Source organism: Coregonus clupeaformis, chromosome 7, assembly GCF_020615455.1.
Source record: "Coregonus clupeaformis isolate EN_2021a chromosome 7, ASM2061545v1, whole genome shotgun sequence".
Taxonomy (NCBI): Eukaryota; Metazoa; Chordata; class Actinopteri; order Salmoniformes; family Salmonidae; genus Coregonus; species Coregonus clupeaformis.
Genome location: NC_059198.1, coordinates 22,256,852 through 22,283,042, shown reverse-complemented (window position 1 = coordinate 22,283,042; position 26,191 = coordinate 22,256,852). Strand labels below are relative to the sequence as shown.

At 41.5% G+C, this 26,191-nt stretch overlaps 2 protein-coding genes across 3 annotated transcripts in view; one reads left to right on the top strand and one right to left on the bottom strand.

Annotated features, from left to right (window-relative positions):
- Nucleotides 1–273: 273 nt before the first annotated feature.
- On the bottom strand, nucleotides 274–6,231 carry si:ch211-161h7.8 (thiosulfate:glutathione sulfurtransferase). 2 transcript variants are annotated; one of them, XM_041880085.2, is made up of 4 exons: nucleotides 5,841–6,231; nucleotides 1,209–1,331; nucleotides 914–1,076; nucleotides 274–644 (listed from the first exon to the last, which is right to left on the bottom strand). In XM_041880085.2, exons 1-4 carry the CDS (start codon nucleotides 5,989–5,991, stop codon nucleotides 590–592), a joined length of 492 nt encoding a protein of 163 aa, XP_041736019.1. In that variant the 5' UTR covers nucleotides 5,992–6,231; the 3' UTR covers nucleotides 274–589. The 2 variants fall into 2 exon arrangements, with proteins under 2 accessions (XP_041736019.1, XP_041736020.1); XM_041880086.2 differs by lacking the exon at nucleotides 5,841–6,231 and adding an exon at nucleotides 1,453–1,612.
- Nucleotides 6,232–12,619: 6,388 nt separating this feature from the next.
- LOC121569274 (SH3 domain-containing kinase-binding protein 1) overlaps nucleotides 12,620–26,191 on the top strand; it is a 35,916-nt gene continuing 22,344 nt past the window's right edge. Inside the window, exons 1-2 of the mRNA XM_041880087.2 lie at nucleotides 12,620–12,884; nucleotides 14,316–14,473. Coding sequence (XP_041736021.1) covers nucleotides 12,881–12,884; nucleotides 14,316–14,473 — 162 coding nt within the window. The 5' untranslated portion in view covers nucleotides 12,620–12,880. The remainder of the gene's footprint in view (nucleotides 12,885–14,315; nucleotides 14,474–26,191) is intronic.

The window sequence follows — 26,191 nt, the reverse complement described above, 5'->3', positions numbered from 1 at the left end:
CAGCATAATGCAGGTTTGAACAGCATCAATGGCTCTGAATGCTCAGGGGACCATCATAAACAACAACAATATAATTGATTAAGAAGAGCGTTGTTGTCAGTGGAGATGTTAAAGCTATGGGGTATATTAAACACTGTTGACATCTTGTGGCTGAACAGGTGAATTGCAAACAGTTTCACTATTGTTTTGATAAAGGAGGTGCACACCTAGGTCATTGTTTATTGTTAATGTGTCAAGTGTAATATTCCTGTAAAAAATAGTAATACAACCATATAAATCCTAAATATCAACTTTATTGATAAAGTAAGTCTCTCAGTTTATGATCTTGCCTATTATATTTCACATCTATCTTTCAGACAAATTAGTTAGGAAATAGGGACGCAGAACAACCTCTTCCAAGTAAGTCAGTTGTCACAGATAACTGAGGTCAATCATTCAGGAACAGTAACTGAAAACTTGAGTCCTCTAAATACAATTCCTGTGTAGATGTGTGTTTTGATGTGGGTCATGGTTTTCTGGTGCAGTACCCAGACTAGAAGAGTTTTAGGGCTGGGTCAGAACTCAGATACAGGCTCCATGTTAATGTGACTCAATTTCCCTCATGTGTGGCCCAATCACTGTACCCCCCCTGGTAGTGCCGAGCCCTAGGAGAGAGAAGGGGAGGAGAGAGAGGGAGGAGGAGAGAGAGGGGGGAGGAGAGATAAGGGGGAGGGGGAAGAGAGGGGGGAGGAGAGAAAAGGGGGAGGGGGAGGAGAGAAAAGGGGGAGGGGGAGGAGAGAGAGAGAGAGAGGGAGGGAGAGGGAGAGGGGGAGAGATCTTTCAGGTGTCTTTCAGTATGTGTATATGATAATACTGTATGTCCACACTAATGTACCCTAATAAGGTATACCAGGTGAGTTAAAGTGTGTTATACCTGTTGAAGCCCAGTTGCCGGGCGATAGCTAGAGCTATGGCGCTCCTGCGACCCGTCTGGCAGTGGAACACAATGTTGTCGTCATCTTTCCCAGGAACCTTTACCTCGAACAGCAGCTGGAAGTGCTCTGGTGACAGCTTTAGAGATTCCTCCAGCTGGCCCACTGATAGACAGATACACACACACACACACGCGCACGCTGAACATTAGTAGAGAGATTGCGTGCATGCACACACACATAAAACACACACTTGTAACAGGTTAATATACCCCAGGATTTGTGTAGTCTACTCACATGGGATGTTTACAGAGTCTGTGATGCGTCCAGCCATGAACTCATCTTGGTTGCGGACATCAAACAGCTGGACGTTGTGACTGGACAACATATTCTTCAACTGCTCGTAGCTCACCACCGAATCTGAGGCACACACACACAACATAACACACTAATGGATTCACTGCCATTCCATCATCATATTCATTGTCCCATCAATCTACATTGTTGTCTGTTGTAAGAACCTTGATAAACCTGGACTCACCATACATTGCTTGAAAGAAAGACTCGTAAACCAGGAACAATTTCAGCCAAAAGGATCCTAATGATGGAATTCAGTTAAACTAAACTGTTCAGGACAGATTTGACTAATAGTGGATGGTAGGCAGGCTGTGAGTTACACAGGTTGACTATAGTGCTGGACCCCCAAACACAGTCTATTGTTGAAAAGTTTGAATAAGCCTATGAATGAATGACTTGAACCAGGCCCAATCACAAACGGCATGGCAGCAGATCCATTCACACACACACTTTACTGGGAAGTGCTGATTACCTTTTTTTCAGTCAGTTCTAACATCTAGGCTAACCAACCAATCCACTCTCATCAGCCATTATAATTATTTTTTGCTACTCTAAGTGAGCATTTGAAAGTAAGAGCATGTTATGGAGCATGTTATGGAGCCAGTCACATAAGGCTACAGCAGAAATGCTGCAATTAAATAGCCATTAACTAGTTTCCTTAAAGGGGAAATCTGCCGTTCAAACGACCACAAAGCGGACACCCCGCCACTGTATTGGTAAAGAGCTGAGGAATGGGGCTGGATAAATGTCACCGCTCTCAAATTCTTGGACAGAGCTATGGATGCAAGGACTGATCAACCATGAGATCAACATTATAGTTTTAACAGTGTTTGTTTACAATTACATTACAAATAATGGAGCTTATATTTTGCGTTCTGATGGGGCTTGACAGTTGTATGGGGTATGACTAAGTTCATGAGGCATTTCTAAGTTATATTCTTCAACAATCAATGGGCAGTGCTTAATTTGTAAATCGGGAGGTGCCGGAACAAAAAGTGAGCTCGAGAGGGGGGTGACCTGAGGAGCTCTGGTGGTAAAGGAACGCATTAAAAAAAAAGTATTCGCATTTGCATAGTGGCATAGAGCACTGAGCAGTAGAGTAGAGGCACTTATAAGTTCCACATGTGGAAAATGTTTAGTAGCCTAGGGTCCAGATTTTTTTGGGTTTAATTCAAAATGATCTTCTGTGACCAATTTTTACTAGATCCCTGCCTGAGCCCTACCCAGGCCTGCAACGTTAAGGCCCTACCCTACCCAGGCCTGCGACATCAAGGCCCTACCCTACCCATGCCTGCGACTTTAAGGCCCTACCCTACCCATGCCTGCAACGTTAAGGCCCTACCCTACCCAGGCCTGGGACGTTAAGGCCCTACCCTACCCAGGCCTGTGACGTTAAGGCCCTACCCTACCCAGGCCTGTGACGTTAAGGCCCTACCCTACCCAGGCCTGCGACGTTAAGGCCCTACCCTACCCAGGCCTGCGACGTTAAGGCCCTACCCTACCCAGGCCTGCGACGTTAAGGCCCTACCCTACCCAGGCCCGATTGCTTCTGCCCGAAACACGAAATTATAAATAACTTCCTCTGTTAGTAGGCCTAAATCCATTAGCTGCTCCTCTATGTGTGTCACCCGCTCCCTACGCGCTGCTCGCTCTGCATGCGCTCTGCTCATGGCGGCTCTGTGTGAGTATAGCAACAGCTCTGCTTGGGCTCAATGACGAGACATGAGAGCACAGAGCATGGCTGTTAGCTGCTTTTCGTCTCTCTAAACTCAGACAAAACATTATTATTTTCTGTGAAATAATCTCTCCTGTTTTATATTTGACGAGGTTGAAGCCCTTTTGACACCTACGTGTTAAACAAGGTTCAATCCACACACCACCCACTCCACCCAGTTAGAGAGAGGGGAATCTTGGGAGTTGTTGGAATTGACTTAAATGGCCAATTGGGAACATCAGGACTGATCAGGATATTCAAAGCTAGATATCTAGACTCATAGTTTTAAAACATTTTTTTTTGTGAATGTGTCTACTATGGACTACTGAAAACAACAAAACCACTGTATTACATGGGTAAAATAGCCCTTTAACCTGTATATGCAGGGGCGCAACTGTCACTGGGGACGGGGGGGATGGGGGACGGGGGGGACAGGAACATGTCCCCCCCACATTCTGAAATTGCATTTTTGTCCTCCCCCAGTTTTAACATTGGACTGTGATACAAAACGAGGCCACGGTGTGCTTTAGGACCATGCGGACGCCTCCGAGCGGTCGGGTAGGCTGTTTGGACTGTTTATCTGACTGATTTAAATAATAATAATAATATTATTATTATTATTATGTCCCCCCCCACTTCTAAAACCAAAGTTGCACCCGTGTATATGTATGTAGGTGTGTCTTTCGGAGGGGTTGGGTTAAAAGTGGAAGACACATTTTGGTTGGACCTTGTGTGCAACTGACCAATAAAATTATCTTAATCTTTAGCAGAATATATTTTTATACCGCAAAAAAAAAATCTAAATGACAGGATAGGCCTACTTTGACGCTGACAAACTAAGAATCTGAGATCAATAAAAACAACCTGGTCTTGAATCGATCAATAGCACAGGCCTAGGTGTGTGGAGACACATATTGTACAATATGAGGAGGAAATTGTAGTCCTAAAGAAGCTTTCCAGTTTCACTGACTCACCCAATGATGCGCAGCTCACTCACCAGCGATGGACGATATTCTCGTGCCAAAAGCCTATCTCTCTTGTTTAACTTTGTAAAACAATGCTGTTCGCTCAATAGGCATATTTGAAAGGTGATAAAATAGCCTGCAGATAGATTAAAGTCTTCCCTTTGATCAGCAGGAGCCATTTGCTTTCCAACCTGTGTTTTCCTGCGATTGTATTTTAAATATTGTGAAAGGCCTGTTTTGGCGGCATGCTGTTCACTGACAGATTTGCAACGAGTTCCCGACTGTACGCTATGCCTTGCGATTGGGCTAAACAAAATCAACAGCTAGGATCCTCTGTGGCTAAATTAAAGACCTACTCCTGGTGTAGTATTCTGAATTGTTTCATTTCTTTCTGAACAGACAGCAGTAACTCTATAACTTTGTCAAATGTATTTCGATTTATCAAGGGTGCTGCAGTTCCTCCAGAAGCCTTCATGCAGCTATGATTCTATAAGGAAATACATGATGAAGTGCAACGCTGGAGAGATGAGAGTTGCAGGCTCATGTCGATCTGAGCAGCGAGGGAGAGAGAGCTCATAGAAAGTGAATCTCATCCTAGTTCTGTTCGAGACACAGGCGCACTTCTATCTCCAACGTGGTCTCAGAGCATTTTGTATTATTCTGTAGGCTACCTAAATCCGAGACACTCCATTTAGTATGATATGTTACGTATGGTATGATTTAATTTGTGGATGGCCATCATCCATTTCGTATGATATGTTACGAATTACAATTCTGCTATCTCTCACCACACCATTGGCCAGTTGGCCATGTGTTGGTCTCAAACATAGGCTACAATGTTGCGCAAACCATAAACCCAGGCCTCCCAACCTGAATAAATTCTTAGAATATCAGGCAGGGGCTGAAAATCTATGCTTTCAAATTCCATTTTTTTTAGGGGGCAGGAGATTTAACGAGAAGGCACCTCCAATGGACTGTGATTGCTTTTATTATAATTTTTACATTGCAGTGAAAATTATTCAATAGGTTCTGGAACGACACAGTCCAAAACAGAGTTACATATTGCAGCTTTAATTTAACTTTTTGGGCTACCAGACCAAATTCACATAGAAATATGAGTTATAGGTATGTCATTCTCATTGATAGCCAGTATAAGAAGCGGTAGATATGTTCTATGTGCGCTATTTATATACTTCCCGTTCTTATGTTTCGTTTTTTCATATTTTTCTTTCGGGTTTGTACACTAGCTTCAAGCAGCTGAATATACAATAGTTTTGGTTATGGAAAATATATTTCACAGCGGTTTCGATGGTGCAATGATTCTCTACACTATACTTGCTTGTTTTGTCACATAAACTGAAATTAGGCTAACTATTAGTATTTTAGCAACCAGGAAATGGCGGAGAGATTTCTGCATAGTGCATACATTTTAAGCACTGTCAATGGGTAGGCTATATATAATTAATTCAAAAGTCCAAAATGGATGTATCAATTGAAAATGTTAGTATGATATGTTACGTATGGTATGAATTAATTTGAGGATGGCCATCATCTATTTCATATTATATGTTACGAATTACAATTCTGCAGTATGAAAAATGTATGCACTCACTAAAACTGTAAATCGCTCTGGATAAGAGCGTCTGCTAAATGACTAAAATGTAATGTAAATGCTATCTCTCACCACAGCATTGGCCTGTGTTGGTCTCAATCATAATGTTGCGCAAACCATATGATGACATTGGTAACACATATGCATATTAGTTAATACACGGGCAGTCACATTGCACAACAACTAGGTCTATGTTGGATTCAAGTTGAAGAACTGATTAACCAAATTGATAGGCCTCAAGAGGACCGGTGACCGTGACAGGTGGAAGCATTATAGCCTACCGGGGTTGGGCAAGGAGGACTCGCTGAATCTGGTCGTTGACGTCGTGAAACCACACCATTGGCCTCTCGTACCGAGCGAAACCCGGCTGCTGGTTTCGGCAACGGTCAGTAATGTTCTCCGTAACAGCAGACCGGACACCATGTTGACCATAGACTGGCTCCCGTTGTCAGCAAAGGAACAAATTACTTTGTATCATACGGTATTTACTTTCTGCCCTCTGCCGACAAATTCGTGTTAACAATGTTTCAAGAGTGCACGTACCCTAACCATTGTTAAAGTGATAAGGAATTAGACCATGCCTATCTCGAGTCGCATTATCGAGAAAGATAAGAAATGGGCTATTGTGTCAATTTATGAGTTCCATGAATTAGAACGTTAGTGAATGGGCGCGTTCGAGCAGATCACTTTTGTCAAGTAGGTAACCATCGTTGGTCACTGCCTTTCAAAGTGTGTTACATTCCGGGAATAAAAATGGTCTGACTTGCACCTACATGTCGACTGCATGAACTTTACAAAAAAAACGGTGATTTTTTTTACATTTTAGCAGACGCTCTTATCCAGAGCGACTTACAGTTAGTGAGTGCATACATTTTTCATACTGGCCCCCCGTGGGAAACGAACCCACAACCCTGGCGTTGCAAGCGCCATACTCTACCAACTGAGCTACAGGGGACTGTGATCAAAGGTCATGAAGTTTTTTACTGCAAGTTTCTGCAGCTGTTCTTCACCAACTTCATCCTGCAGCCATCGCCTGCATTGTGGGAGGCTCTATTGTTAACTAATTATTAGGGTATTTTTGTTTGACCCATACGAACGTGACCAAAGACAAGCTAGACATCTCACTGGCTAATTTGTTTCTGGTCAGGCGGGCCCCGAGAGAGGGAACGCCCAGAAGAGAAATTCCCATCTCGCGTGGACTAATAAAGTGTATTTTATCTTATCTTACACAGAAAGGAACCTTGACCATTATTATGGTTTAGCCTATTTTACAATCAATATGTTGAGTTCCAGTGCAGTGCATGGGAATTATTTACATTGGAGTACAAAACAAAAAATGCCAAACTTGGCTTGGGCCCTAAAAAGTTACATAGGCCTACTTCCACATCAGCGGTTTCAGTGGTCTGCCAGTGTGCTTACTGATAGTTTGTCGGGACTGATGGTTTGTTTATTTAGCAGGTTAGGATAATTAACGTGACAGGTTAGGATCATTAACGTGACAGGTTAGGAAAATGAATGTGGCAGGTTAGGATAATTAACGTGACAGGTTAGGATAATTAACGTGGCAGGTTATGATAATTAAAGTATCAGTGTAGGAGAATTAACGTAGCAGATTAGGAGAATGAGGTTAAGGTTAGAAAAAAGGGTTAGTGTTAGGCTTAGCTAAAATGCTACAGTTGTCAACAACTGTTGTCCCCGACATGACAACTAGATGGAGCTGTACTAAATCTAGCCACAACCATAGAAACCATCAGTCCCGACAGACCAACTGTATCACAACACCGGCATGATGTAGGCCTAACTGAGATGAACATGAACGGAAATGACTTGTGTATGGGCCTATATACAGGGGTGCACATAACTTTTTCAGTGAGTTACTCAGGTGAGTACCAGCAGATGGTGTCTGGGACTCACCCCATATGTAGCGTGGTCTTAATAAGTGCAGTCTTCCTCACTGTCCTCCTCAGTGCCGCCACCACTGTCCTCCTCATTGCCGCCACCACTGTCCTCCTCAGTGCCGCCACCACTGTCCTCCTCAGTGCCGCCACCACTGTCCTCCTCAGTGCCGCCACCACTGTCCTCTTCAGTGCCGCCACCACTGTCCTCCTCAGTGCCGCCACCACTGTCCTCCTCAGTGCCGCCACCACTGTCCTCCTCAGTGTCGCCCCCACTGTCCTCCTCAGTGTCGCCCCCACTGTCCTCCTCAGTGCCGCCACCACTGTCCTCCTCAGTGCCGCCACTACTGTCCTCCTCAGTGCCGGCCACCACTGTCCTCCTCAGTGTCGTCCCCCACTGTCCTCTGCTTCAGCTTCCTGCATGGCAGATGATGAAGATTCTGCAGATGCACCTCCCTGTCCTTGGTTGAGCCTCCGATTAGCTGTCTCCATCCACAGGTCAACAGCAGGCTTTGGGTCAAATATCTCTGTGGTCTGCTTTGACAGGTGAATGTGCATCAGGGCTGAGAGACGAGCATGTGACAGACGAGATCTGTACTTGGTTTTTATTATGTTGAGATGTGAGAATCCCCTCTCACAAGCTGCACTGCTTAAAGGCAGTGTAAGAGACAGCTTAACCACCTTGTTGATGTTGGAGTAAGCATCTGGGTTACTTGTATTTAATATTTGGACCAAGTCATACACAGAAGAGGCTCCCAGGCGTTTTCCTGCCTGCTTTAAGCGCATCTATTCTGTCACAGTGGTATCTTTGTCAAGTTGCAAGGTGGCCTCATATTTCTTGAGAATGCTGCAAACTGTTGTGTTTCCAAAACTGTGGAGGTCTTGCATTTCCTGAGGCCATGTTGAAGGATCAAATACTAAGAAATGATCACATGACTTGAGGCAGTCATATCTGATTTCAAACTCTTCAATTAACCCCCTGAGTAAGTGTGTCTTGTCTCTGTCAGCATCAGCATTGGAAACAGTGTGTGCCCTGTAGCTTTCACCATCAAGCAGAAGTGTGAACTGTCCAATGGCCACCATGAGTTCATCCTTACATTCTCCAATGGTCAGCTTTTCCTTCTGAAACCTAATGGATGTGGTCTTCAAAATGTTGCAAATGTCAAGCATGTTTGACAGAAAACACTGAAAACGCTCTGTGCAGATATGCTGCAAGTCACTGTTATCACTGTAACCAGTTGCATTTTAATGGCTGGCAATAGTCTTGATATTTTTAACAGTGTTTCATGCCTCCATGCAGACCATCTGATATTATGAAACTTACCCAGTTTCACAAAGGAGATCCCATTTTCTTCACATAGCTTATTCAGTGCAGCAGTTTTTTTCTCTCCACCTTTTTGTAAATAAAACTGCAGCAGCTTGACCACAGAGCGATTAAATGTCTCACAGTAAGGAACGTTGCAATCAGCTGATTTCGAGCAATTCTCCAGTGTGTGTGCGGTGCACAGAATGTGCACAATGGAGTCTCCAACCGCAGCAAGTTGCCGGAGTTTTGGCACAACGCCGTTGTAGATACCTACGTTGACAGCAGCCCCGTCTGTGCACACAGCGACCAACTTTGTTGTCCAGTCATCCAAGCCTGTGTCCTGGAAAAGTCTCACAAGTCCGTCTGTTATGGCCTGCGCGGTTCGGTCAGCACCCAATTCAATCAGTCCAATAAAGTCCGAGGTAAACTCTCCGTTGCTGGACACAGACACAATGTAACCGATTTCCTGCTCAGTTTTTGTGATGTCCTCAGATCCATCAAAAAGCAGCCCCCAAAATTCAGCACACTGCAACTTGGCTCGTAACTCCCCGCTGATGGTGTGAGCGATGCTCTGCATGATCCGTGTGCCCCCTTCACGCGAATGATATGCACCTCCGACATTTACTCCTAGCTGCTTCAGTAAAGGAACATCCTCAGAATAGGAAGACATGGGACGTGCGTGTTTAGCTTTATGGAAGGCGAGGAGAAAAATATTAAACTTGTCTCGCCACTGGCAAGTGGGCGACTGGACATTTCTTCTCGGCTAGCTTGTTTAGCAATGGCTTGCGCCACATTCGTGTGCTCCTTGCTCTTTTCATGTTTGTCAAATAAAGGGTGGTTGAAATTCTTTGAGCCTTTATAAAAATGCACCTGTTTTGTCTGCTAGATGTGGATTTGAGCGGCAAATCTTGCACCACATTTCAGTGCGCTCATCGTTAGCTTCAAGCCACTGCACATCTTGGAGCCACTTCTCCGAAAAAAGTATTTTCTTCGGCTCTGGCTCCAGTTGGCGTTTCGTTGTAGGTGGCGAAACGCCAAAGAAGCTGCATAATGTCTGTTGCTTTTTGGACATCCCTGACAGTAGTTGACAAGCAACATGTCATGTGTAAGGTTAGATGAGAAGATCGGTCAAGTACGTAAAGGCGCGTAGTAACACAAGTGACATTACGCATTCCTGATTTTTGTCGCGCTTGCGTACCTGCGTACCAGTTATGTGCACCCCTGCATATGTATGCTGGTGCATCTATAGGCTAGGCGAGGGCTCAGCCCTGTGACAATATGCATATTCATTTATACATTCATAGGTACACACATATACAGATGATGATACGTTTTACAGTATTAAAAACTGGATTAGAAAATAATGTCAACTTGAATTTTGCGCTGTCCCTATCACGTTCTGTGTGGCTCACTCCGGCAGAGACAACAAAACACACACACACACCTGGCACAGCTTATGGCACAGTTATCAGCGAATGAGTGGGAGCTTGCGCAGAGGAAAGGGAGAGTGAGAGAGTTAAAACACTGTATATAGACATAATATGACATTTGAAATGTCTTTATTCTTTTGGAACTTTTGTGAATGTAATGTTTACTGTTTATTTTTTATTTTTTATTTCACTTTTGTTTATTATCTATTTCACTTGCTTTGGCAATGTAAACATATTTTTCCCATGCCAATAAAGCCCCTTAAATTGAATTGAATTGAGAAAGAGAGAGCGAGAGAGCAAGAGAGAGGGGGAGAGAGAGCTGCAACCAGAGGAGGGCAGCAGAGGACAACAAATGAACCATAAACAGATAAATAAAATGTTGGCCTTGAAATATTTTATTGAAATAATGTACAATTCCATTCATTCCTATGGAGGACTGCTCCTTCCGAGGAGTACCAATATGGCGTCCGGTGGCTTCAAAGCCTCTGATTGGCCAATACATAGCATCAGCAATCCAGGGTTTATACATTGAACAAAAATATAAACGCAACATGTAAAGTGTTGGTCCGATGTTTCATGAGCTGAAATATCCTATACATTTTCCATACGCACAAAAAGCTTATTTCTCTCAAATCTGACGAACACATTTTTTTACATCCCTGTTAGTGAGCATTTCTCCTTTGCCAAGATAATCCATCCACCTGACAGGTGTGGCAAATCAAGAAACGGATTAAACAGCATGATCATTACACAGGTGCACCTTCTGCTGGGGACAATAAAAGGCCACTAAAATGTGCAGTTTTGTCACACAACACAATGCCACAGATGTCTCAAGTTTTGAGGGAGCGTGCAATTGGCACGCTGACTGCAGGAATGTCCACCAGAGCTGTTGCCAGAGAATTGAATGTTAATTTCTCTACCATAAGCCGCCTCCAACGTCATTTTTGAGAATTTGGCAGTATGTCCAACCGGCCTCACAACCCCAGACCACGTGTAACCACGCCAGCCCAGGACCTCCACATCCGGCTTTTTCACCTGCAGGATCGTCTGAGACCAGCACAAGGACAGCTGATGAAACTGTGGATTTGCACAACCAAAGAATTTCTGCACAAACTGTCAGAAACTGTCTCAGGGAAGCTCATCTGTGTGCTCGTCATCCTCACCAGGGTCTTGACATGACTGCAGTTTGGCGTCGTAACTGACTTCAGTGGGCAAATGCTCACCTTCGATGGCCACTGGCACACTGGAGAAGTGTGCTCTTCATGGATGAATCCCGGTTTCAACTGTACCGGGCAGATGGCAGACGTGTGGGTGAGCGGTTTGCTGATGTCAACGTTGTGAACAGAGTGCCCCATGGTGGCGGTGGGGTTATAGTATGGGCAGGCATAAGCTACGGACAACGAACACAACTGCATTTTATCGATGGCAATTTGAATGCACAGAGGTACCGTGACGAGATCCTGAGGCCCATTGTCGTGCCATTTATCCGCCGCCATCACCTCATGTTTCAGCATGATAATGCACAGCCCCATGTTGCAAGGATCTGTACACAATTCCTGGAAGCTGAAAATGTCCCAGTTCTTCAATGGCCTGCATACTCACCAAAGCATGTTTGGGATGCTCTGGATCGACGTGTACGACAGCGTGTTCCAGTTCCCGCCAATATCCAGCAAGTTAGCACAGCCATTGAAGAGGAGTAGGACGACATTCCACGGGTCATAATCAACAGCCTGATCAACTCTATGAGGCAAATGGTGGTCACACCAGATACTGACTAGTTTTCTGATCCATGCCCCTACCTTTTTTTTAAGGTATCTGTGACCATCAGATGCATATCTGTATTCCCAGTCATGTGAAATCCATCGATTAGGGCCTAATTAATTGATTTCAATTCAAAAAAATAAAAAAAAAAAAAAAAAAAAAAAATGTAAAGTGGTTAACCCACTGGCTATAGGGTGAATGCACCAATTTGTAAGTCGCTCTGGATAAGAGCGTCTGCTAAATGACTTAAATGTAAATGTAAATGTAAATTGACTGATTTCCTTATATGAACTTTGAAATTGTTGCATTTATATTTTTGTTCAGTGTATATACATCAATATGCCATGTTAAACACAACGTCCACATTTGCAGATATCGGATACATATCAAATTTATATGAGGTCTCTACAAACGAGGAACTATGTGATAATCTGCCCAACAAGTCTGCAATGTAGGCAGCATGGAACGCCACCAAATTCTGTTCAAGCCTGCGCAGGTTATCCAGTTTTAATGTTCAATGGCTGGAGGATGTTTATCATCGGATAATCCACGTTAATATTACAGGCCTATAAATAGTTTGTATAATTTGTGTATCTGGAACGCCCCCAATATTTTGGGGGAAGATTCGTGATTTCTCGCGATATTTGTGATGCTGACGCCGTACGCAGTTCAGGGCATAGAGAAAGAGAGCGCGCAGAGCATTGTGTACGTCAGTGGTTTTCCGCTATCTGGCTGCTCTCTGGTGTGACCGGGGGAGAAAGCGGAAGGAATATGGTTCCATCTCGCACCCCTCCCGCTGCAGCGCTGTCATAACGGAGCTTTCGTGCGGGCGGCTGGGGCTTGTACTCGGTCCACGGAATAACTAGGATTCCTGCCTTTCCGGTTTAACACGGTAGTCCATGCAGCAGTAGCGGACGTCACGGGAACAGATGGGTGAGATGAGACAAAATGAAAATGATGTGTTTTTGTTTTTTTTAACCGTTGTGATGCGTCAATTTATAGTATTAACGGTAGAAAACCCAAACACAACTGGACACATCTGGAGACTTTACCGTACAGATGCTGAATATAGGCTAAGCTATGTTTTAGTTAGCTGCGTGTCCTGATGACCATAACGCGATGCGTGGGCGGGGAACTCGTGTGTGTGTTTGTGTGTGTGTGTTGCGAGTGCAGCAGACAGTAAGAAGACATTGATGTGTTACAGATGTTGACACGTTTACATTTTCATTCTCCGTCCTCTCTTCCTCTCTCTCGCTCCTCGTCTCCCTGTTTTTGCTGGAATATAGCCTAACTGAGTGTAAATGGGTTTAGTTGTAGAGTTACTGATAGGTAGTGATGCTCCCTCAATGTAAACCCCGGGGCGGGGAGAGGTGGGGGGAGTACAGGAAGAGAAGAGAATGCAGCTTCATGATCTTTACTATAATACAGACTGAGATAGCAGCTGTTGTGTAGATAGGCCAGATGTCACCATCTCTCTTCTCTCTTCATTCTATCCCTGTAGTGCCTGTATAAGCCACCCCCTAGTTGTGACCAATAATACACTCATTCACAGATACACACACACACAGTTGGAGTCCTGGTCCCCATGGTAACCAGACACCACAACAGCACCTCCATGGCGATTGTTATTGGTGGCCAGCTGACTTAGGAAAATGAATGATGCAGCTGCAGTGTGTGTGTGTGTGTGTGTGTGTGTGTGTGTTGAACTACTGAGTTGGGAGTGTGTAATGTCTACATGCTCCGTTGGGACACTCTAGTTCCTCTCAATCTCTTCTTTCTCAGTACAGAGAGGCACAGGGTAGACGGCGATAGATAGGAAGGGAATGAGAGGCTGTTTTAGGGGTTGGGGTTGAGGAAGAGGCAGATTGAGTCATAGCAGTCCTCCCTCTCATTCCACTGTTCCCATAGTTACCTCCCCACCATCACCCACACAACTGACAGTGATCTGTTTGTGTGTCATTTTACAAACTGAGGGACTCTCTTTGGGCGCAATCCTGACTTGGGATGCAAACACAACTCAACTATTGCGTAAATCAAATAACATTTTATTGGTCACGTACACAGTTTAGCAGGTGTTATGGCGGGTGCAGCGAAATGCTTACGTTCCTAGTCCCTATCAATCAATGCAGTAAATGTCAACAAGCACACAATAATCCAGAAAACAGGAACTAAATCATGCATTCATGTAAATGATCTCTCACATTAAGATTCAGGCTTAAGTTTGTTAGCCATTAAGTCTAAATAGTTTGACTTTTCTCTTCTCTTCTCTTCTCTTCTCTTCTCTTCTCTTCTCTTCTCTTCTCTTCTCTTCTCTTCTTCTCTTCTCCTCTGTCTCTCTCTCTCTGCCTCTGTGTGCATGTCCAGTGGAAGCAGTGGTAGAGTTTGACTATGAGGCTCAACAGGAGGATGAGTTGAGTCTGCGTGTCGGTGACATCATCGTCAAGGTAACCAAGGATGACGGAGGGTGGTGGCAAGGAGAGATAGACGGACGGAGGGGGCTGTTCCCAGACAACTTTGTCAGAGTGAGTAACAATGACAACACACACTCAAATCAATGTTGTTGTTCCCATATTGTTTTTCAAGAGCTTCGTACAACCAATTGTTTAGGATCTGTAGCACTTTTTAAATGCGTCAAGGCATTTAGAATGTCAATGAAAATGTGTCCGTGTTTAGATTATAAACACCAGAACATGTTTATTCACCGTAACACTTTTTAAACACATGAACATGTTTATTCAGCACAAGGTGTTTTAGGTTTTAAAAACTAAACACTGGGGGTGTGGTTTTAACAGTGTAGGGTGTAAAGCCGTTTTTGCATATTTCCCAGCATGCCTTTTGAGTGAATGTGAGAGAGACCCACCGATGACTGTGTTTGTTAGTGAGAGAGACATGGTTGTTGCATTCAATAACTTCTATTCCTGAAGCCTTCACAAAGTGACTGCCTAAGTGAATGTGTTTCAGGTAAAAGTAAACCCTTTATAACCACATATTATACATGTCATAAGGCCTTTAGTTATGGCCTAGTTATCCTCGACAATCTTGGCTCATGGGCCACATCAGACCTGCAAGTCACAATACACTGGTTTGTGAAGTGATTAGTAATTCCTATCGGAATACAGCCAGAGGGTGAATATCCAACAATTTGAATATTTTATCACTGCATATTTCAAGACATGGCATATGGGGGTGCAGTGAGATACCCAATGGGTTGGACGATACTTTTCTCGTCAGTCATCTTGAAAAAAAATTATACTTAAAGATTGCACTATGCAGAAATCACTCCGCCATTTCCTATTTGATAAAATTCCAATAGTTCGCCTAATTTCAGTTTATGTGACAAAACAAGCAGGTATAGTGTAGAGAATCATTGCACCGTCTAAACCGCTCTGAAATATATTTTCCATAACCAAAACGATTGTATTTTCAGCTGTTTGAAGCTGGCGTATAAAACCTAAAGTAAAATACGCAAAAACTAAACTTAAGAACAGGAAGCATAGAAATAGCACACATAGAACCAATCTACCTCTTCTTAGACTTGCTTTTAATGAGATCTATAACACACATTTCTATGTGAATTTGGTCGGGTCGCCCAATCCTCCATCGTTAACACAATGGAAAGGTCAAATGCTTTACTATCTAAAGGTTGAAAGTGCGTGGGCGACAGAGAGAAACAAAATGGTGCAGTTTAAGGCCATGTGGTGGAGAGTGATGCAGGCACGATGGGGGTGTGAGCAGTTGGGTCTGGGCAGGCGTGATGTTGTGGATGTTTGTGTGCATCTGTATGTTGTCGTTTGTATGGGGATATTTTCTATTACAAAAAAAATAAAAAATAAAGGAATATTTTGAAACCTCCAAACCTGCACTCAGAATGACTTTACAAACAATACTACCTAAACCATCTAAACTGGAACAACCATCTCAGTAACGGGTGTAATAAATCCAACCCATTACAGATTGGATTAGTTTAGAAAAATGTAAGTTATTTATCTTTGTATGGTATAAGATCAAGTAATCAATCAATGTGCATGAGGAAACAGATATTAAAGCAAACTATTCTAAAAATCTATCTGCAACAAAGCATGCTGGAAAAATGTATGAATGTCATGGATACATTAGAACTAGTAGATATATGGAGGCTTAAATATACTGATCTAGTGAGATATACATGGCGGAGACTGAATCAAGCTAGTCGTCTTGACTTCTTTCTTATCTCATTCTCGTTGGCACCAAAAGTAAAAAAAAAAGTGTTGATAGGGGACAGAATGCGGTCGGACCATCATATAATAGGCATATACATGACTCTTACTGAATTTCCACGTGGGCGAGGATATTGGAAATTTAATCAAAGCCTATTGGATGATAATTTATTTATAATTAGAACAAAGGAATTTATAACTGACTTTTTCCAACATAACATAGGTACAGCGAATCCCCTTATTGTATGGGACACCTTTAAATGTGCCTTTAGAGGCCATGCAATTCAGTACTCATCTCGAAAACAAAAGCAATTTAGGTCAAAAGAGTTTATACTAAGAAAGGAAATAGAAAGTCTAACAGAACATATAGATGGCAATAAAAACTGTAACATAGAGGCTCAGAATAAATTAGAGGAAAAACAAAAAGAAATTGAGAAACTTATTCAAGAAAGATCAAGTGTAATATATTATAAAAATAAAGCAAACTGGATGGAATATGGGGGAAAATGCACAAAATTATTTTTTAATCTTCAACATAGGAATGCTACCAAAAATAACTGAATGAAACTGGTTACAATTGACGGAGTCACCCATAATTCACCAAATGATATTTTGAAGGAAGAAACAAAGTACTTTAAGCATATGTTTTATTTTCAGTCGCCTCCATCTCCTCTAACTGAAGCTAATTGTAGAGATTTTTTTTCTATTGATAATGTCAAATTAACAGCCACACAGAAAGACTCATGTGAAGGTGAAATTACAGAGGAGGAACTTCTGGATGCAATTAAAGACTTTAAGTCTGGGAAAACTCCAGGGTTGGATGGCATACCAGTCGAGGTATACCAAATATTTTTTGATATACTAAGAGGACCGTTATTAGCATGTTTTAACCACTCCTATGTAAATGGTAGATTATCTGACACTCAAGAAGAAGGTCTGATCTCATTATTACTGAAACAGGATGCAAGTGGAAAATATAAAGATCCAGTCCATTTACAAAATTGGAGGCCCCTTACACTTCAGTGTTGTGATGCAAAAATCCTAGCAAAATGTATAGCGCATAGAATTAAAAAGGTATTGTCGGATATTATTCATTCTAATCAGACAGTTTTTTACATGGAAGATACATTGGAGATAATATAAGGCAAGTATTGGAAACAATAGAACACTATGGAAAATATGGGAAACCAGGCCTGCTATTCATAGCAGACTTCGAAAAGGCATTTGATAAAGTTTGACTGGGGTTTATATATAAATGCCTGGAGCATTTCAATTTTGGAGAATCTCTTATAAAATGGGTCAAAATCATGTATAGTAACCCTAGGTGTAAAATAGTAAATAATGGCTATTTCTCAGAAAGTTTTAAACTGTCAAGAGGAGTGAAACAAGGTTGTCCACTTTCGGCATATCTATTTATTGTGGCCATCGAGATGTTAGCTATTAAAATCAGATCCAATAATAATATCAGAGGATTAGAAATCCAGGGCTTAAAAACAAAGGTGTCATTGTACGCTGATGATTCATGTTTTATTTTAAATCCACAACTAGAATCCCTCCACAGCCTCATAGAGGATCTAGATACATTTTCCAACCTCTCTGGATTACAACCAAATTATGACAAATGTACTATATTACGTATTGGATCACTAAAAAATACAATTTTTACAATACCATGTAGTTTACCGATAAAATGGTCTGATGGTGATGTGGATATACTCGGAATACATATCCCAAAGGAAATAAATGATCTCACTTCAATACATTTTAATAGAAAGTTAGCAAAAATAGATAAGATCTTACTACCATGGAAAGGAAAATACCTGTCAATTTGTGGAAAAATCACCCTGATTTACTCTTTAGTATTATCCCAGTTTACCTATTTGCTTATGGTCTTGCCTACGCCTAGCGAACAGTTTTTTTAAATTATATGAGAAAAAAAAATTCAATTTTATTTGGAACGGCAAGCCAGACAAAATTAAAAGGGCATATTTATATAATGAATATGAATTCGGAGGACAGAAATGATTAAATATTAAAGCATTAGACCTATCACTAAAAGCTTCAGTCATACAAAAGTTATACTTAAATCCGAACTGGTTCTCAAGCAAATTAGTAAGATTGTCTCACCCAATGTTCAAGAAAGGCCTTTTTCCCTTTATTCAGATTACAACAACTCATTTGCAGTTATTTGAAAAGGAAATCATCTCCCAAATATCACTATTTCTAAAACAAGCCATAGAAAGTTGGTTGCAATTTCAATTTAATCCTCCAGAAACGACAGAACAAATAATGCAACAAATATTGTGGTTAAATTCAAATATACTAATTGACAAAAACCTTTATTTTTTGACAGAATGTTTAAAAAAAGGTATAATCTTCGTAAATGATATTATCGGTAGGAATGGTGGAGTTATGTCGCACATGCAGCTAACAAAAACATATGGAAATGTCTGCTCTACCCAAAATTACAACCAAATAATTGCAGCCTTACCGCAAAAGTGGAAGAGGAAAGTGGAAGGGGGAGAAAGTAAGGAACTTGTCTGTCGGCCTTGCATTAAAGAACATAATTGGTTAAGGAAAACTGTGATAAATAAAAAAGTATATCAGTTTCACTTCAGGACCAAAGGATTGACAGCCGTCCCATATAGATTGCAAAATAGTTGGGAAGAGATTTTTGACGTACCGATCCCATGGCATAGTGTTTATGAACTGACACGCAAAACAACACCGGATTCAAAACTTAGAATCTTTCAATTTAAATTATTATATAAAATTCTTGCTACCAATAGAATGTTATTTATATGGGGGATACAATATTCCCAGCTCTGCAGATTTAGCTGTGAAGAGACAGAATCATTAGATCATTTGTTTTGGTTCTGTCCATTTGTAGCTTGTTTTTGGACACAGGTCCAGAAATGGCTAAAGGATTGCAATATTTACCTGGAGCTAACCTTGCAGATAGCATTACTGGGTGATCTGAAAAGTCATAGTCAATCGATCAATAATATAATAATACTTTTAGCAAAAATGTTTATTTTTAATTCACAATCTGTAGAAGCAATGAGAATAGAAAGGTTCAGAACTTTTGTAAAACATCACAGTACGGTTGAAATATATATGGCAAATAGAAATCCTATATGGATGGTGTTAAAATATAGATGAGAGGTGTTGAATGGAATTGAAGGATGGGACTAATAACAAATAACAACAAATAATAACAAAGATAGCTAATAATGTAAGCATACTGTGTCCATAATAAGTATATAGGTTGTATGTTGGGAGCTTTTGGGAAAGAGCACAGTTAGAAAGATATGGCATATAGAAGCAAACCGGATGGACATCATGAAAATGATCGGAGAGGTTGAGAGTAGAAGAAGTTCAGGAGCAAAAAAATAAAATATACAGTGGGGAAAAAAAGTATTTAGTCAGCCACCAATTGTGCAAGTTCTCCCACTTAAAAAGATAAGAGAGGCCTGTAATTTTCATCATAGGTACACGTCAACTATGACAGACAAAATGAGGAAAAAAAATCCAGAAAATCACATTGTAGGATTTTTAATGAATTTATTTGCAAATTATGGTGGAAAATAAGTATTTGGTCAATAACTAAAGTTTCTCAATACTTTGTTGGCAATGACACAGGTCAAACGTTTTCTGTAAGTCTTCACAAGGTTTTCACACACTGTTGCTGGTATTTTGGCCCATTCCTCCATGCAGATCTCCTCTAGAGCAGTGATGTTTTGGGGCTGTCGCTGGGCAACACGGACTTTCAACTCCCTCCAAAGATTTTCTATGGGGATGAGATCTGGAGACTGGCTAGGCCACTCCAGGACCTTGAAATACTTCTTACGAAGCCACTCCTTCGTTGCCCAGGCGGTGTGTTTTGGATCATTGTCATGCTGAAAGACCCAGCCACGTTTGATCTTCAATGCCCTTGCTGATGGAAGGAGGTTTTCACTCAAAATCTAACGATACATGGCCCCATTCATTCTTTCCTTTACACGGATCAGTCGTCCTGTTCCCTTTGCAGAAAAACAGCCCCAAAGCATGATGTTTCCACCCCCATGCTTCACAGTAGGTATGGTGTTCTTTGGATGCAACTCAGCATTCTTTGTCCTCCAAACACGACGAGTTGAGTTTTTACCAAAAAGTTCTATTTTGGTTTCATCTGACCATATGACATTCTCCCAATCCTCTTCTGGATCATCCAAATGCACTCTAGCAAACTTCAGACGGGCCTGGACATGTACTGGCTTAAGCAGGGGGACACGTCTGGCACTGCAGGATTTGAGTCCCTGGCGGTGTAGTGTGTTACTAATGGTAGGCTTTGTTACTTTGGTCCCAGCTCTCTGCAGGTCATTCACTAGGTCCCCCCGTGTGGTTCTGGGATTTTTGCTCACCGTTCTTGTGATCATTTTGACCCCACGGGGTGAGATCTTGCGTGGAGCCCCAGATCGAGGGAGAATTTCAGTGGTCTTGTATGTCTTCCATTTCCTAATAATTGCTCCCACAGTTGATTTCTTCAAACCAAGCTGCTTACCTATTGCATATTCAGTCTTCCCAGCCTGGTGCAGGTCTACAATGTTGTTTCTGGTGTCCTTTGACACTCTTTGGTCTTGGCCATAGTGGAGTTTGGAGTGTGACTGTTTGAGGTTGTGGAGAGGTGTCTTTTATACTGATAACAAGTTCAAACATGGCTTCCATTAATACGGGTAACGAGTGGAGGACAGAGGAGCCTCTTAAAGAAGAAGTTACAGGTCTGTGAGAGCCAGAAATCTTGCTTGTTTGTAGGTGACCAAATACTTATTTTCCACCATAATTTGCAAATAAATTCATAAAAAATCCTACAATGTGATTTTCTGGATTTTTTTTCTCAATTTGTCTGTCATAGTTGACGTGTACCTATGATGAAAATTACAGGCCTCTCTCATCTTTTTAAGTGGGAGAACTTGCACAATTGGTGGCTGACTAAATACTTTTTTCCCCCACTGTGTGTGTATGTATATATATATATATATATATATATATATATATATATATATATATAATATAATATAATTATTGTAAAATTAACTGTGTCCATAAGGTGTAGATGGTAAGTATAGACCGGAAGTAGAGGCCTGGGCATTGTTGTTCACTAATTTACTCCAAGTAGGGAAAGGATGGCGGGGTTGAAAAGTAATAAAGGGGAGTATATATATAAAAAACATGGGGGGATTGGAAGTGATGCAGACAATTACATTGATAGAAGATACAATCTATCTGCAATATTAAGCTGATCCATCCCCCCCAAATTTTTTTTAAAAATAAATAAACAAAAAAGCATGCTGGAAAAAACTGATAATGAGGCCTCTCCCACGTCTGTTTCACTCTGAGAGAGTTGAACTCAACACAGTCGAGAAACATTTCTTGAATCAAATGTCTTGTTCAGTTGTGCTGAAATGTAGGTAAAGTGGCAGACAACCCTAACACTGATCTGAATAAAAGGCATGGAAAGTCATATCCAGTTCTAATGACTAAATCCACTCTTAACAGGACAATGGGAAAGGAAACACTAGTGTTTAACATCTGGACACTTAGGAGATATAGGTGTTCTCCTGTTTGGAAACTGACTGGAAAAAGCTCACTGTCATGTTTAATCTTGCATTCTAAATGCCTGTGTTTAGGATGAGAACACTTATTGGCAAATCTAAATATCTTAACGTTTAAGTTTTAAACCCTGACTTTTAGGTTATAACCATGTCATGTTTCATGTTTTTACAGAGTAATATTCTGTAATGGCTAGCCTAATGAACCTAATGAATTGTTCTGCCAACCTGTAAAGAGCGCAAACAGGTTCTGTGAATGTCCTGGATGGGAGACCAGATGATGCAGCAAAAACACTGACACCAGTATCTCACAGTGGTGTGTTTGTGTGGTGTTAAGGGGGAAGCGTCCACTTCCTTTCACAGTAGAGGAAGCAAGAATGACACAAGCAAACATTAACCCAGTGCTGTTGGGTGTTTCTGTAACCCTGAATGGCCAATGATAGAGTCGATCTAGAATAGAACAGACAAGAGAAATGATCTGCTGAACTGTTGCTCCTGAAACTCATTATTTAATAACTAGTGAAATATTCCGTTGTGTTTTTGATAGAATGTCACTGCTCAATCAGATTACACTCACCCTGTCACTCAGATTACACTCACCCTGTCACTCAGATTACACTCACCCTGTGGTCAGTTTGTGTGTGCATGAGTCCTGCATGTTATCATTCTCTTGTTCTTCCCAATAAAGTGTGCATTTGTTCACTCCCCTCATGGACTCAGATTACACTCACCCGGTGGTCAGTTTTAGGGATTCATATTTTCCAGAGAATCTTCCAAGTTTCAATACCGGGAATAATTCATATTTATCCAGAGAATGCCCATTTAAAGTGTTTAAAACCAAGATGCAGTGCCTTCAGAAAGTATTCACACCCCTTGACTTTTTCCACATTTTGTTGTGTTACAGACTGAATTTAAAATAGATTCAATTGAGATTTTTTTGTCACTGGCCTACACACAATACCCCATATGTCAAAGTGGAATTATGTTTTTTGAAAATTGTACAAATCTATTAAAAATGAAAAGCTGAAATGTCTTGAGTCAATACGTTTTCAACCGCTTTGTTTATGCCAAGCCTAGATAAGTTCAGGAGTAAAATGTTGGTTAACAAGTCACATAATAAGTTGCATGGACTCACTCTCTGTGCAATAATAGTGTTTAACATGATTTTTAAAGTACTACCTCATCTCTGTACTCAATACATACAATTATCTGTAAGGTCCCTCTGTCGAGCAGTGAATTTCAAACACAGATTCAACCACAAAGACCAGGGAGGTTTTCCAATGCCTCACTAAGAAGGGCACCTATTGGTAGATGGGTAAAAAAAAAAGCAGACATTGAATATCCCTTTGATCATGGTGAAGTTATTAATTACACTTTGGATGGTGTATCAATGCACCCAGTCACTACAAAGATACAGGCGTCCTTCTTAACTCATTTGCTGGAGAGGAAGGAAACCACTCAGGGATATCACGATGAGGCCAATGGTGACTTTAAAACAGTTACATAGTTTAATGGCTGTGATAGGAGAATACTGAGGATGGATCAACAACATTGTACTTACCCCAGAACACTAACCTAACTGACAGAGTGAAAAGGAAAACCTTGTTGTCTGCTTTCCACCAGACACTGGGAGATTCACCTTTCAGCAGGACAATAACCTAAAACACAAGGCCAAATCTACACTGGAGTTGCTTACCAAGAAGACAGTGAATGTTCCTGATTGGCCAAGTTACAGTTTTGACTTAAATCTACTTGAAAATCTATGGCAAGACCTGAAAATGGTTGTCTAGCAATAACCAACAACTAATTTGACAGAGCTTGACAAATTTTTACAAATAATAATGGGCAAATGTTGAACAATCCAGGTGTGGAAAGTTCTTAGAGACTTACTCAGAAAGACTTACAGCTGTAATCTTTGCCAAAGGTGATTCTACAAAGTATTGACTCAGGGCAGGGCCAGCGCCAGAACGAATCAGTTGGACCGGCCTTTGATATCCATAAGCGGGCAAATGTTTTCATGGGACCTCCTATGTGTGCATGCGCTTGCGCGTTCACAATTCGTTTTAATGGGTGTAATAGTAAAGACCATAGGCAGCTTGTGAGTTTCAAGTTTGGGGAAGTTTACAATTTATCCTACCATTTCTACTGATCTGCGTGAAAGTTTTGATTATTTTTATATGCGCATTTTCGTGGAACAGTTTCATTTCAATAATAACGTTTTCTTTTCTCAAAATCATTGTCACGTGGTTAATCATAAAAATCATAAATAAAATGATAAAAACCTGAAAGTAAAAATGTAACTAAGGTGAGAGCACCAGCCTCTGCCGTAGAAATGAGCTCATAGAACTCAGAGATGGCCTATAGGCCAATGCAGCGGTAGGCCTGTAACTTCCATCGTCAAGTAAGTAAAATACATAGTCCTAAAGCTGACAAATAGAAACAGTAGAAAATATCCTGATGAACATTCCGGTTCTTTCAATCACATTCATCTCTCTTCTCCGCCTGTCTGCCTCCCTTTCTATCTGTCTTGACTTGAGCTATTGCTAGTGAAGTGCAACATTGTATCAAATCATCACTGAATCTGGCCAAAAGCTGTTGCTAGAAAACTTGCCACATTGTATCAACTAGCCTATTCTGGGCCCTCAGAGTTTCCTGCGCCAGTGAGCTCCGGACATAAAGCTGTTTTTTATGACGTTTCCACTGTCTATATGGGAACGTTTCCACTGGCTATATGGGAACGTTTCCACTGGCTAGACATTTTGGCAAATAGGCATAGTCCTACACACTTGTGATTTGAAACAATCCACAGCTATAAAAAAAAAAAAAGAAGCTAATGATCCTCTGTGGCTAAGTAATGCTCCCTGGTGAAGTATTTTTAATGTTTTTATTTAGACAGGAGAAGTCTAATTATATAATTTTGGCAAAACATCAATTTACTTTAGGGGAAGCCAGCATCCTAACAGTGCTCTGTGCACCTGCCAACTTTCCTTTCTAATTCGCAAGAGGCTGAAACCAGAGATCTGTATATAATGACGAGATGCTAATTTCTCCGCCCTGACAATGGGAGTCTTTGTCCCAAAGGTGGGAAGGCAGGCGAGAAGCTTAGGTCTTCATATTATTCCCATAGAAACACATTGGGCTTAAACTGGACAGATTTTGGCGAGAGTGAGCCCTCTGCCTTTGACTCTTCCTCTCTGCTGAAACAATATCACCGGAGAAAGCATCCGAGTGAGCGAAACAGCGCCCCTCTATATGTAGCCCATGTATCTGATGCTGTCGGCAAGACATATTACGACATGCCATACTATTTTGGTCCAGACAGCATCAGATACATGGTTTACACATACTGAGATGTAAATGAGATATTTATTTATTTCATTTTCAATAAATTTGCAAAAATTTCTAAAAACATGTTTTCACTTTGTCATTTTGGGGTATTGTGTGTAGATGGGTGAGAGAGAAAAATCCATTTTTAATTCAGGCTGTGACAACAAGATGTGAAATAAGTCAGGGGGTATATACTTTCAGAAGGCACTGCATTGTCACTATGCCAAGGTTTCCCCAAACAAGAGGGGCGCTGCGCCAAGAATTACAAATGTTATGAGTTTCTTCCCTATCTTTCTGCACTTGTCTACCCCCCCCCCCCCCTCATGAATTATGGTGAAAACCCTCTCCAAGTCCTTGCTCAGCCAAACACCAATCCAATGCTTTTACAGCCATTAGAGTGGAGTCCAGACTTCAGGGAGAGAATCAGGACTGACTGTCAGAGCAGAGAGGATATCAATGAATCAGGACCGTATTATTATTTGACCCTGCTGGTCATCTACGAACGTTTGAACATCTTGAAGAACGGTCTGGCCTTAATGGCCATGCACTCTTATAATCTCCACCCGGCACAGCCAGAAGAGGACTGGCCACCCCTCAGAGCCTGGTTCCTCTCTAGGTTTCTTCCTAGGTTCCTGCCTTTCTAGGGAGTTTTTCCTAGCCACCGTGCTTCTACATCTGCATTGCTTGCTGTTTGGTGTTTTAGGCTGGTTCTGTATAAGCACTTTGTGACATCTGCTGATGTAAAAAGGGCTTTATAAATACATTTGAATAACATGACATGGACAGAGGGGACATGATCCTAGATCAGCACTCCTACTCTGTAATGCTTTATGGATATGGGCCCTGCTGGTGTGTTAGTGCTTGGCTGGAACAACAACCTTAAAAAAAACTGCTTTCCAGGACCAGGGCTGGAGAACGTTCATCTCAGAGGAAAAGGGTTTGACTAGATGGGTCCCATGAATTGTCAGTATCATTGTGTGTGTGTGTGTGTCTGTCTGTGTCTGTGTGTGTGTGTGTATACAGTAAGCAGGTGTTTCCTGTTCTGACATTGGTAATCTGTTCCTCTTCCTTCCTTTCGTTATAGTAGTTTGGTTTCCTTCTAGAGAGAAACACACTCACTCATTCTCTG

Coding starts and splice junctions, on each gene's coding strand:
- si:ch211-161h7.8 (XM_041880085.2), bottom strand. CDS start 5,991: ATGGTCAACATGGTGTCCGGTCTGCTGTTACGGAGAACATTACTGACC. Junction 1,077..1,208: donor AGACTCTGTAAACATCCCAT/GTGAGTAGACTA, acceptor TCTGTCTATCAG/TGGGCCAGCTGGAGGAATCT. Junction 645..913: donor CGGCAACTGGGCTTCAACAG/GTATAACACACT, acceptor TCTCTCTCCTAG/GGCTCGGCACTACCAGGGGG.